The following is a 13,316-nucleotide window of genomic DNA, read 5'->3' as shown; positions in this document are numbered from 1 at the left end:
ATACATACCAAAATCAATCCAAAGTCAAAGAGGAAGACATGATCACAAGCAGTGAAACTGTTATCACTCAGAGGGATGCAACATTGGATGATCCGATACTGGGAAGTGCAAATAACAGATGCCAACATCAAGAGTCAGGGTGAAAAACAGCAGGAGTCGCTAAAGAAAATGGGTAATCAATGCTACATGAATTTGACACTGCAGATAGTATAGCTTCCAGCCTGAGTTCAGCCAGACTATCATACAGATTTTATAATTTTCTCCCAAACTTCTGAAGCATCTCTAAAGGCTGAGATCCTTTCATGAAGGATCTTTCCCAGCATTCGAAAACATAAAGCTAGGATAGTCCTGAGCAAACCTCGACAGTTACTTACCCTACCACTAATCCTTTCTCTGTTGCATACTAGGTGAATCATCTGGAGTAAATTACTTGTTCTTTGTGCTTCAGTTCCTTCATCTATAACTTGGAGATAATAATAATATCACATCATAATGTTTTATGTGATTGCATATCCTAATAAAACAAATAAGCACTTTGAACACAGTATGACATTTTAAAAGTTATGTTTTGGCTATCATCATCATCATTACCTTACTTTACTTAGAAACACTAAGGATGGAATTTTCTGTCTGCCTAGCTTCATTCCCTACCCTCATCCCATATACTTATAAAATCTTCTTTCTTATTTACTGTTCAGTCATTTCATTGCCTTTGAAAAGTTCTAACTGATCACTAATCTATTACTGGTTCATCAACTTTAATCTACCCTTTTTAACCTATTACTGTGTTTTAACGCAGCACCAGTAAGATACTTAGTTCCTACATTTTCTACTATCTTCTTTTCTGTTTCCTTATTTTATGGTGGTTGTAAATTTGGCTCACCAAATATGGTGAATTAAATATTTTTTTTTAATTCAAAGCAAGAAAATGTCAAATAACTTTGAGGCTGCTATGCTACACTTTTGAAACCAAGATTTGCTGAATAAGTTCCGTTGAATCCAAAGGACAGTTGGTTATGTATGTTTTTGTGTGCTCTTAGGTGCCAGTATTTCTCTCTTAGCAATAAACGCCTGAAAATATTTAGATTGTTTTTTTTTTCAATGTAATACAAATCTGAAAAATTTTGCTGATTTTTTGGTTAATTTACTGTGAAAATATTAAATGCGGTTATGTTGTTCGTCTCACTGTCTTACTCAACTTTGACCTTCATCTTCTTCCACAAGGAAATCCTAATTTCCTGAGTGCATTGAACGCTTTATTTTTGCAAGCATTTGCAGAGTGAACTGTGTCTGATGACCTGTCTCCCAAGAGTTAGAGCAATGCTAGGAACTGATTTACACAGTTTACACAACATTCATCAGAAAATAGACTTTTGTAACCTTACTGGCCTTATGCTTTTGTGATACATTAATAGCAAAGCAAGTGCTCATATTTTTGCAAAAAAGAAAGAAAATTTATTTTAGTTATGTTCCAAATATTTCAGAAAGAGATAATGTTTAAGAGGCAATTTAAAAAATCATATTATTATGCTTTAACAAATCTGACTGAACATTTAAATAATACATTATTATGCAGAAAGTTAAACAGGTTCTTGATAATTACTGGCCCAGAATTAATAATTATATGGAGTGATTGTTCAAGTAGTGTCTAGAAAATATAACTTTCTAAAATTATGATAAAAGAAAAACCATCCGGAGGGTTTACAAATTAATTCACATAGTTCATGTCCCATCTGGAAACACTTATGCAGTTAAAATGAAAAGCATTTCACAATCTATTTCTCCATCTTGTTTGTTGACTTGCCTTTTGGACAATAAAGTTAGAAACATCAAGACTTCCACCAAAGGTCTTAGTGTACTCAGATTAATTATTTTAAAATCATGAGACGAAAGTCACATTTTCCTTTTCCATAAATTTGGATTTAGTTTCATTAAATGTACCTGTTTGTATCTTTGAGTATTTTACATTGACAGAGTGTCTTTCACAAAACATCATTGTTTAGGGCATTTTTTTTCCCCAAATGTGACACTCACCCTTTTGTGACATCTGTGTTACTCTGTAAGCTCTCCATGGTGATAGGCAAAGCAAATTCACTGAGACAAACAGAAAACAGAAAATCACAAACTTTGTGTATATTTGACAAAATATTTGGCATTTCAAATATGAATAGAAATGTCATAGAAAACCTGAAAAACAAATATTGTTTTAGTAAAAATTTCTTTCTAGAGAGTATAGAATCATTTCATTTTCCAAAAGTATCTTCTTTCTGGAATATCATTCTGGGAATCATTCTGTCATTCTGCTTGAAGATTTCCTTTCACACCTCTCCATCTTCTCTTAAGAAATTAATCTCCTTGAATCTTTTGATTTTTTGTCTTAAAAATTTTTTGTGTGAGTTTTTCAAGAATTCTTCCCAACAGATTATTGTAATCTATGTATGGTCAGACTCTGGGTGGGGTGGGGGGGGGCGATTAGGTATATATCTTCCGTTGCTACTTTGTCTTTTTGTTATAGGTTAAAGAAGAATATAAAGGTGAAATTGAGCACCTTTGTGTTATATTATGTAAAAGTTATAAACACATTTGTGCAATAGTGTATGTAGAATTCAGATTCTAAAGTTAAAATCTGCCTCCTTCAGATAATGCAGGCACTTTGTGACCTTAATTCATCAATAGCACAAATATAATTAACATAAAATAAACTGGCAATGTTACAAAGTGAACTTAGGTAATTCATCAGTTGGTTGGGATAATGTTTTGTGTCCAATGTTTAATGTTAGTTAAAATAACATTAACAATTATTCTTGTCATAGTTATTATTTTTCTGATCCAACACTTATCATTCATACAGACTTTTGATTATTTAAATGAAGGCTGCTGTCAAACAAGAAAATAATCCAGACTATTTTCAAATTAAAAAAGGAAATAAGAGGGGCACTTGGGTGGCTCAGTCGGTTAGGCATCCTACTTCAGCTCAGGTCATGATCTCACGGTTTGTGAGTTCAAGCCCGCATCAGGCTCTGTGCTGATGGCTGGGAGCCTGGAGCCTGCTTTGGATTCTGTGTCTCCCTTTCTCTCTGCCCCTCCCTGGCTCACTCTCTGTCTCTCTCTCTCAAAAATAAATAAACATTAAAAAAAATTAAAAAAAGGAAATAAGAAACATTGACTTTCTTGCTTTCATATATATTATCTTAATTACTTATCACAAGACGCTGAAGCCTCAGTCATTTTATCTCTATGTGTATGGGGCTTTTGATCCTCAAAAGGTTAAGTAGTTTGTTCAAGGTAACAATTGTGAAATTAGAGTGGCAGGGTTAAATCCATGCCTTTAGACCCTAAGACTTATTTCTGAAGTCTTCTTGCTTTGCTGCATAGTTTGGCCCCCATTGTCATAATTAATGTAACACCTTGACGTTTCAACATATCTTAAAATATTATGGTGTAACATCCTTCTCATTCTTCAGCTCTAATTTTCTTTATCTTTTAGTTAAGATTTTAGAGTGTGTGATTTAAAAACCAAAGAGTTCCAAAGATTGTGCAATGGACAGCATGATACAAATTTTAGTTTATAATTTAAATCCATTCTAGAAGATGGGGATAATTAGAGAGTCATTCAATCAACATATTGTGCATCCACTCTATGGTATATAATTTTGTGTTATACCTGTGGATACAATTGTGATTAGAAAGATAAAACAATTTATTCTCTTGGAGTATAATTTCTAGAGGGAGACACAGACAGTAGACAAGCAATATTAACAAAATATATACTGTAGATAAGTGCTGATGAGAAAAATGATGCAGGAAAAGTAATAGAGAAAGAGTCAGAATGGGGAAAATGTGGTTGCAATTTCAGATATGGTGACTCAGAAAAACTATGAGAAGGTACCATTTGAAAGAGGGACTGAAAGAGGGTATCAAGTAAGCCATGCAGCTGCCTTTTGGAAGAGCATTCCAGGCGAAGGGAACAGCAAATGCAAAGATTCTGAGCCTGGAATGCCTTTGACATATTCAAAGAATGGAGCAGGACAACTCAGTGGAATTAACTGAATGAAGGGGAGAATAGGAAATGGTGCCATGGAGATGCTGATGTTATAGTGCCTTGCAGACCTTTGAAAGACTGGTTTTTACTGTCATTGAGATAAAAGACATTGGATGCCTTTCATCAATGAGTCATATCATCTGAATTATATTTGAAAATAATCTCTCTTCCCTGTTGTATATAGAGGGAAGGGGGGGAGGATCAAAGTGGGGAGATCAGTTAGGGGGCTACTAAAAAAATGGATGGCTCCAACCACTTTGGTGTAGTTGAAGTGATGGGCATATACCAGCTTTAGAAGGCAGAGCCCACAAGATGTCCTGGTGGATAAAGTGTGGCATGTGAAAGAGAGGAATCAACGTGACTCATAAGTTTTTGGCAAGAATACCTCAAAGAATGTTGTTGTTGTTGTTGTTTACTGAAATGGGAAAACAGAGGGAAGAAAGGTTTGTTTGCAGGGTGGAGGGAGAAACAGGATATGATGAGGATCTCAGTTTTTAACATGTAATACTTGAAACCTTTTTAAGCATTCAGTGGAGATTAAAGGGATGTTAAACCTATACTGATATAGGTAATTCAGCTCTAAGGCATTTAGTCTAAGCAGAGTGCGATTATCATCATCATTCAAAAACAAATATTTATTAAGGATTTTTCATTTGTCAAACCTAGTAGTACTACATGTTGGGTTAAAACATTAATAAGATATAAGATTAATAAGATTTCAAGGCACATAATGTTACGTATAGTACATGTTATAGGTGATTGAGTTATATAGTGCTCACAAACATCAAACCTTGGAAATAAGAATACTTGATCCATCATCATACTGTTACACCATGCCTAAGTTTTATTCAATTGGCCATCCTCTTGAAGGGGATGTGGTTTTTTTCATAGCTTGGCCTTCTGAAAGTTCTGTTATGGTACGCTATGATAAAGAAGGCTATACTTACAGCTTTTATTGGCATTTAATATCCATTGTTCTTTTCCTTTCATCTTATTTATAAAATTCAAGTGGTGAGTTGTATCCTGAAGGGTGCTGCTATCACAGTAGAGTAAGCACAGGGTGGTTGGTGTTGATGATTTCTGAGCTAGACACGAATACCTGAAAGGTGAATTAATCACTAGACTTTTTTTGTTCTGTCTTTGAGTGTAATGTACTTTTTCTACTGATGTTTTGACATCTGGTATTCTTCTCTTAATAACTCTGCATGGGGTTTTTGATGGACTTATGAAGGCACTGAGTAAAGTAAATACATTTCTAATAATGCAACTACCCAGACAAAGGCAGGAGTTTTTTGGTTTCTTTCTTTTTCTTTCTTTCTTTCTTTCTTTCCTTTCTTTCTTTCTTTCTTTCTTTCTTTCTTTCTTTCTTTCTTTCTTTCTTTCTTTCTTTCTTTCTTTCTTTCCTTCTTTCCTTCTCTCTCTCTCTCTCTCTCTCTCTCTGTCTCTCTCTCTCTCTCTCTCTCTCTCTGTCTCTCTCTCTCTCTTGTTAGTGTTTTAGGTCTTTAGGATACATTTGAGAATGTATTATACCTGCCATCTTTCCCATTATAGAAGACTGCTGTGCTGAACATTGGTGCTTGATACTCAAACACAGCATCTTTCCTTTGAGTCAAAGAAGAGAGCAAATAGCCCTCTGTTCAGGGAACCGGGTAGCACTAACCACTCTCCACATTCAAATAGTAAAAGTAATTTAAGCTATCTGAGACCCAACACTATGTTAGTAGTGTTCCCTGGAGAACAAAGCAGTTAAAGCAAAATTTCATGTAGTTTTCTTTTCATGATTTCAGCTCCTTCCGAGAAATATACCTAGAGTTATGCAGGAATATTTCAAAACGGTTTCATTGACAGTGTGCTAGCAGAGTTCTGTATCAGATAACAACTGTGAAGTCTCATCTGGCAATCTGAGAAGAGCTATGATTTAGGTTACAGCATAGGGACTCACTTGTAAGAATTTTCATATTCAGAATAATCTTTGTATGACGTTTGTAAAAAACCTAAAAGTATGAAGTTTGAATAGACACAAGTAACCCTGGAAAACCTGGATATTTATGTATTTTGAAAGTGAGTTAACAGTGTGGAAGACAACCAAATGTAGTAACCTCCATCCTAAAATAACAATCAACGTGTATGATCTACACAGTGGAAAAAGATGTCAATTAGAAATGCATTTCTTTGTTTTTAACTACAAAATTTCCCATCCTCATATTACACTTGCACTGCTTATGCACATATCCATAAAAATTGAAGTCACTGGTTTTTTTTGTCCTTTAAAATTTTGTATAAATGGCATCATAAAGATCCCTTTGCCACTTACATTTTTAAAAAACCTAATGTTGGGGCGCCTGGGTGGCTCAGTGGGTTAGACGTCCGACTTCAGCCCAGGTCACGATCTCACGGTCCGTGAGTTCGAGCCCCGCGTCGGGCTCTGGGCTGATGGCTCAGAGCCTGGAGCCTGCTTCTGATTCTGTGTCTCCCTCTCTCTCTGCCCCTCCCCCGTTCATGCTCTGTCTCACTCTGTCTCAAAAATAAATAAACGTTAAAAAAAAAAATTTAAAAAAAAAAACAAAAAAAAACCTAATGTTAGGTTTTTGAGAAGAAGTCCTACTTATGGAAGTTAGGTCTTCACGGCTTTTCCAGAAACCTGTGAAGAAAAGAGGCATTGACAGTCATGGACAATTTCTGAACTCTGCTCCAATACCTTGGCATGCTGCTGTGTTGGGCCACTATATATTCTAATGCTTCACAGAAGTGTTTTGGGTAGAGTCAGTCTACCATAGGGAAGGAATAGAATCTGGAATCTTGGAACAAGGACAGAAATGACATAGTACAAAGAACAAGGAACATGGATGGTATGGAACTCACAAGATTATTTTAACAGAACCAAAAAAAAATGCAGTTTTAGTACAGAAGCTTTTATGAGCTTTTTCTTTTTCTTAGCTCTATCTGTTTTATGCTGCTATGGGGTATAGTAATACTGAATGCTTATTTTCCATCTATGTATAACAGGCTCTATTCATGCAAACCCTTCAAGGATCAAACTTCCTGATCTCCTTAAGCCATTCAATATGAATATAAATCCAGTGAATATCCTCACTCTTTTAGATCTTCCACTAAATAAATGGTGCGCATATGTGGCTGTTCATCAGAATTAACTGGGAATCTTTATAAAAATACATACTTTTATGAACTCAACCTTGGAAACTTTAATAAAGAACCTACAGAACAGAAGAATTGTATTTTTTTATTAAAAAATCCCTTGGTGATTGAAAAAGCATTTCAGTTGAGACACCACTTCCTTAAGCATATAGCTTAATTTTTTAAATAGAGTATTCCCTAGTGGGAGTTGTCAAAGAATTAACCTAAAAAAGTGATATGAGTTGAAAAAATAAAATTTTCCCTGAAATCTTAGGCCAGAATTAAGTTAGGTTGCTTCAACCATTTGCATCCTAAAAGCATATTTAATCAAGAAAGGTACAAACACTACTGACATCCCTGAATAGCAAACTGATTTAAACCTCAGAAAATATAAAATCTTTTACCTGTGGACTAGAAAACCTGAACAATAAGTTATCTTATTCATTGTGTGTGCATAGGATATTTAGCGCATTATGATAATCATGCTTCATGAATCCAGGCCCTCGTAAGACTTCACAATCTGTTATGCATAAGTGCAACTTATGGCTTTTCTGTTGTATTTCCAGCACAGTGATGCGGTCCATGACCTTCTTCTGGATGTGATCACGTGGGTTGGAATTTTGCTGTCCCTTGTTTGTCTCCTGATTTGCATCTTCACGTTTTGCTTTTTCCGTGGGCTCCAGAGTGACCGTAACACCATCCACAAGAACCTCTGCATCAGCCTTTTTGTAGCTGAACTGCTCTTCCTGATTGGGATCAACCGAACAGACCAACCAGTAAGCAGCTTCCACTGATGTTAGGAAAAAATGTCTCCATCTCCAGCTTTCTAATACCCAAAATATTCTTGTTTGAAAGTATCCTCTCTTCTAGTTGTCTAAGATAATTATTAATTTTCAGATCTTTCTCAGTTTCCCTTTTTCATACCCCATTGTTGTAAAGAGGCAGTGAATGTTAGGGATGTATGAATGTGCATTTCTTGAGAAATTCTGTTCGTAACCTTGCAATTCTAAGGAACTGTATCTCCTCATTAGTTTGTATGTGTGGGTGTTTGTTTCATTTTGTTTTCATCAGAGCAGAATATTGATGAATGTTAAATAAAATCATGTGGGGCATTGAAGAATATCTCTCCTGATAGATACAATTGTTATTTTTCAAAGTTTATCACATACTCTTTTATTTATTTATTTATTTATTTATTTATTTATTTATTTATTTTAGTAATCTTTACACCCAGTGTGGGGCTCCAACCCACAACCCTGATAAGAGTTGTATGCTTTCCTGACTGAGCCAGCCAGGTGCCCCCATCATATACTTAAAAAAAATCAGTTTATATCACATTAAAAACTTCATGTATAAAATGAGTTTTTTTAATTGAACTATTTGGAAAATAGTTTAAACCGTAGGTCATTTTTAGAATTTATAAACTCTTCCCAAATTTTGTTTGACACACATTTGTGCAAGTTCTGTTTTTACATCTTTAATGCCAGCTTTGTACTTTACTACTAACTATGTTCGGTCATCAGAAAATGAAAGAGAGGAAGGGAAGAAGTAGAAAAAGTAAAAGGGGGAAAGGAACTGCACCAGCCAACTGTTTTGGGTGAAACCAAACAGAAAACGTGAATAACAGATAGTATCTAATTATTCAACAGACTCTATGCCTGCTTATACTTTTTGTGAGGCCCGTTCTATTTACTTAGGATTCATGCACATAGCGCAGGTTTGCTTCATGACTAAACTGCGACTGAGAAAAAAAAAAACTTCCATTTTTTTAGAAGATGTGTAGGCATAATAAATAATTCATTCCCTTAATGCTGTTCTCTGGTATGTGTCCATAAGTATGGAGTACTTTACAATAAAAATGCAGTTGGATTCATGTTTGTGATTACACATTCATGATTAATGGCTGTAAAGGGTACAATTATGGTGATTTTACTTTTAATTGGTTATCATACACAAATGTGACAGCTTTTCCCATAAATGCATACATATGAATAAGCAATCAAAGTGCACATTGCTTTCCCAAAAGAGTTGTCTTCTGATAACAAAAATTAATAGTTGAGGTTCTAACTCTAAAAAGCAAGAAATGGAAAACTGTGCTATTTCCAAGAAGAAATCATTTCATTCTCTTGTTAACCTGCAATTCGAATGCTGTGTGATTTCTTTTCATTTAGAAACCTTATTCATACTTTTGTTTCCTAATGTACATATGGTATGACAAACTTCACCACACGTTGTGTGCCGCACAAACTAACTTCTGACAAGTAGCCTAGAGAACAAAGATTGATATGAAAAAGTTGAGTAGAGTGCATCTTAGCCCAACTTGTCTTTCTTCTTGTTGCTGGATAAGTGTCCTCTTCCTGCCTTTTCTACGGTGAGTAGGCTCGGCTTTGTCTCTAGCCTGGTGACGTGAGACATCCTCATCGCCATCTCTCTTACTTGGTGAAACTGACTTGGCCTTTGTCTCTGTCTCAAGGATCATACTTATCATTGAATCTGTAATAATCTGATGATTTCTATAAATTTGTGGCCTTTTTCTAGTAGGAGCTATAGATTTTTAACTAGAATTTCTTAAATTAAAAATAAAGACTGCTGCTTCCCCAAGGAGTGAGAATTCCAGAACTCACATAAGAAAATGAATATATGGTCAGCTGAAACTCGTAGTGCCTTAGAGAATATGCCAAGGTAGGGGCTGGCTGTCTTCTAGGCCAACATTTTTTACAATAACAAAAAGAAAGAAAGAAAGAAAGAAAGAAAGAAAGAAAGAAAGAAAGAAAGAAAGAAAGAAAGAAAGAAAGAAAGAAAGAAAGAAAAAAGAAAGGAAGAAAGAAAGAAATAGAGGGAAAGAAAGTACTCTGGAGCCTTCTATTTTATTTTATTTTAAACCTACTTTTATACTTTTTAGTATGAACTTCCCAATGCCACCTTAAATCCTTTCTGAAATCAAGCAGGGAAGAAATAAACAAGCAAATAATAATAATGAATTGGTGATCCCATCACAAAATACTATAATTATTTTATTTTTATTTTTTAATCGTTATTTATTTTGAGAGAGACAGCAAGCATGAGCAAGGGAGGAGCAGAGAGAGAGGGAAAGAGAGAATCCCAAGCAGGCCCCATGCCATCAGCACAGAGCCCGCTGCAGGGTTGCAACCTAGGAACTAGGAGATCGTGACCTGAGCTGAGACTGAGTCAGATGCTCAACCAACTGAGCCATCCAGGCGCCCCTCGTTTTGAATTTTACGAGCTTTTATTCTCCTTGGTTTTAATGTTTCTCTTTCATTTACAATTGAAGAATTTAATATGTTAGAACACCCATGATTAAGGCCAAGGAAAATAATTCATAGTTGTATTTTTAAAACGTTAATCTCAGAAATAATTATCAATAACTAGGCTCTTATTAGAACTTTTTCCTAAATTTTATTATTTTTCCTTATAATACTATGCTGTCATCTGTAAGACATTATTAGCAGAATGTTAGATATAGTTTTGAAAGGTAGGTTATACTTAATTAGGTTTTAATATCTGAAATTTAAGAATCTTATTTAGGTTATTTTTTGGCAGACCTATTGTATTACCGCAGTCTTGATAAAATTTTTTTTAAGTTTATTTTTATTCACTTTGAGAGAGAGAGAGAGGGAAACAGGATCCCAAGCAGGCTCCATGCCATCAGCACAGAGCCCGATGGGGAGCTCGAACTCACAAACCATGAGATCATGACCTGAGCCGAAATCAAGAACCAGAGGTTTAACTGACTGAGCCACCCGGGCGCCCTGATAAATATTTATTTTGATGTTATGGTAGTTGATGATATTTCGTTTGGTTGTCATTCAAATCATTTGTTCTCTTTCCTAGATTGCCTGTGCAGTTTTTGCTGCCCTACTGCATTTCTTCTTCTTGGCGGCCTTCACCTGGATGTTCCTGGAGGGAGTGCAACTCTATATCATGCTGGTGGAGGTTTTTGAGAGTGAGCATTCACGGAGGAAATACTTTTACCTGGTTGGCTATGGGATGCCTGCGCTCATAGTGGCTGTGTCCGCGGCGGTAGACTACAGGAGTTATGGAACAGATAAAGTGTGAGTTTATGTTTTCTTTCCTTTTTCTTTTTCTTTTCTCTTTTGAAATCTAGTTGAAATAAATGCCTTGTATTTTCTTGGAAGCTAAGGTCTTTATATCACCTCATAGCAATAGATGTTTGAACTGGAGAAGCAAATGGGGGTAATTCAATTCATGAGTATACTTTTGTTATGAGGTAGAAAGAGGAAAAACCTTGAGATTCAGTATGATTCTGTTAGAAAAGAACTTAATTGTCCCACAACTACATCATACCCTTGAGTAATTATAAGAAGATGATTGTTTTAATATCTTTCAGAGCATTGAGATATTTGTCAAATGTAGAACTAGCTATGTCAGAAACTGTGTATTCAGAGGACAGTGTAGTCCCTAATATTAATGGCTTCTGTTCTTCCTTACCTGTCAGTTCTAGTTACTGGAAATAAATTTATATCATTAACAGAAAGAGAGACAATAGGAACAGGGGCAGCTTGTATTTTTCCCTTTTTTTCCCCTAGGTGAGTATTGGGTCATAGAGATGAATTTTGGTTTCAGTATACGTTCAAATTGGTGAGACATACATGTAGAGATGTCCAACATACTGGAAAGGAATTCAGTGAAAAATATTTTTGTAATCCACATCAATATAACAGTTGGAACCCTGAGCATGAATGAAAGTTTCAATAGAAAAACATTAGAAAGAAGACCAAGATAGATCTCTGATGAATACCCACATTTAGGACATAGATTGAGGCGGGAAAATAAAAATAGAGAAAGGCGAGAGGTGACCAGAGCCTTGAAAGAGAATCATGAGGAAAATGAGAAGGCAGTTTCAGGATGGTGTTTCAGAACACCATCTGTAGTGTTCTATATCAAAGATAATTCAAGTAGGATAAGCACTGAGGAAAAATGATTTGTCCTTTGCAACAATTATTTTGCTAGTGCTGGAAGCAGAAACCAAATTGGAAGATTCAAAGAGAGAAGTCAATAGCAAGAAAGTAGAGTTTTCAAGTATTACCTGCACCCTGAAAAAGTTTGAGAAATAATGAAAGGATTAACTCATGATAACAGTAGTGTAGAAGAATTTTTAAAAATAAAGTCCGAAGAATGTCTAGGGTGGGAAGAATCAAGTTGATAGGAGGAGACTAATAGAAGATATCTTATGCTTCATTTGTATTTAATATAGAGAGAGGCTGAATGAAAAGGAAAGGTCCTGGGGGATAGAAAGGCATAAGATTGTACATAAGGTTAGGAAAACCTTATTTAATAATGAAAGTGGCATTGGAATTCACGTGGTCCAAGACATTAATTTTACAGATGAAAAAAAATCAAAGATCAGATAATTAATTGCCTGGCCCATGATGCTAGAGCTAGTTAGTGGCAGATGTGTGTGATAAAACAGGTCAGATTTATTTCCACTAAACTAGGATGTTTTGGGAAGAGTAAAATGACCCCTCTCTTCTGAGATGAGTATAAAGGAAAGAAAAGGTAAGGTAAATTTCGAAGTGGAAGAACTTTTCCATTAAGCAGAAGAACCTGACTTCAGCTGAGTGAATAGGTGAGGTCATTTGGAGAGGACAGGAGATTTGAAAAGCCTTGAAATGAGCACTATGGAAAATGTGTTAAGGAGCCAATTAGACATTAATAAGATTTCCAAGCAGTAGTGAAGGCTCAGATGAGGTTAGATAACATCAATTTGTACAGAAGTTAATAAGCCAAATTTCATGACTTGCCACCAGCAATCAGCAGCCTGAATATGCTGGCAATAAAGCAGCTCACTTCCCAGAAGAGAGAATTCATAAGGAGAGAAGACAAGCAGAAGTGTTACTGGGAGCATAGTTAAAGTGGAATACATGTCTGTTCCGAGGCACGAACACTGTGATTGAAAGAAGACTGTCTCACTTCTGTTGATTGTCCCCCCTCCCCCCCCCCAGCCCAGAGTACGGTGAAGGCTATATGAGGCCATTTGTCTAAATACAACAATAATAATTTCTTAACCTGACCTTTATGAATTGTGGTCAAGTCTGAGTTCATTTTGTGGATCCCAGTGACCACTGTAGAACAAATTAGGATTAAAGACATTAAAAAT

The 13,316-nt window shown here is 35.6% G+C and overlaps 1 protein-coding gene across 33 annotated transcripts in view; it reads left to right on the top strand.

Moving 5' to 3' along the window:
• ADGRL3 (adhesion G protein-coupled receptor L3) overlaps positions 1–13,316 on the top strand; it is an 829,205-nt gene that overhangs the window by 723,367 nt on the left and 92,522 nt on the right. For all 33 annotated transcript variants that reach the window (XM_058722441.1, XM_058722432.1, XM_058722430.1 and 30 more), the window contains 2 exons: positions 7,744–7,953; positions 11,030–11,250. In XM_058722441.1, the coding sequence (XP_058578424.1) occupies positions 7,744–7,953; positions 11,030–11,250 (431 nt within the window). The remainder of the gene's footprint in view (positions 1–7,743; positions 7,954–11,029; positions 11,251–13,316) is intronic.

This window comes from Neofelis nebulosa, chromosome 3 (assembly GCF_028018385.1).
Source record: "Neofelis nebulosa isolate mNeoNeb1 chromosome 3, mNeoNeb1.pri, whole genome shotgun sequence".
NCBI classification, from domain to species: domain Eukaryota; kingdom Metazoa; phylum Chordata; class Mammalia; order Carnivora; family Felidae; genus Neofelis; species Neofelis nebulosa.
This window is presented reverse-complemented; position numbering and strand designations above follow the sequence as displayed.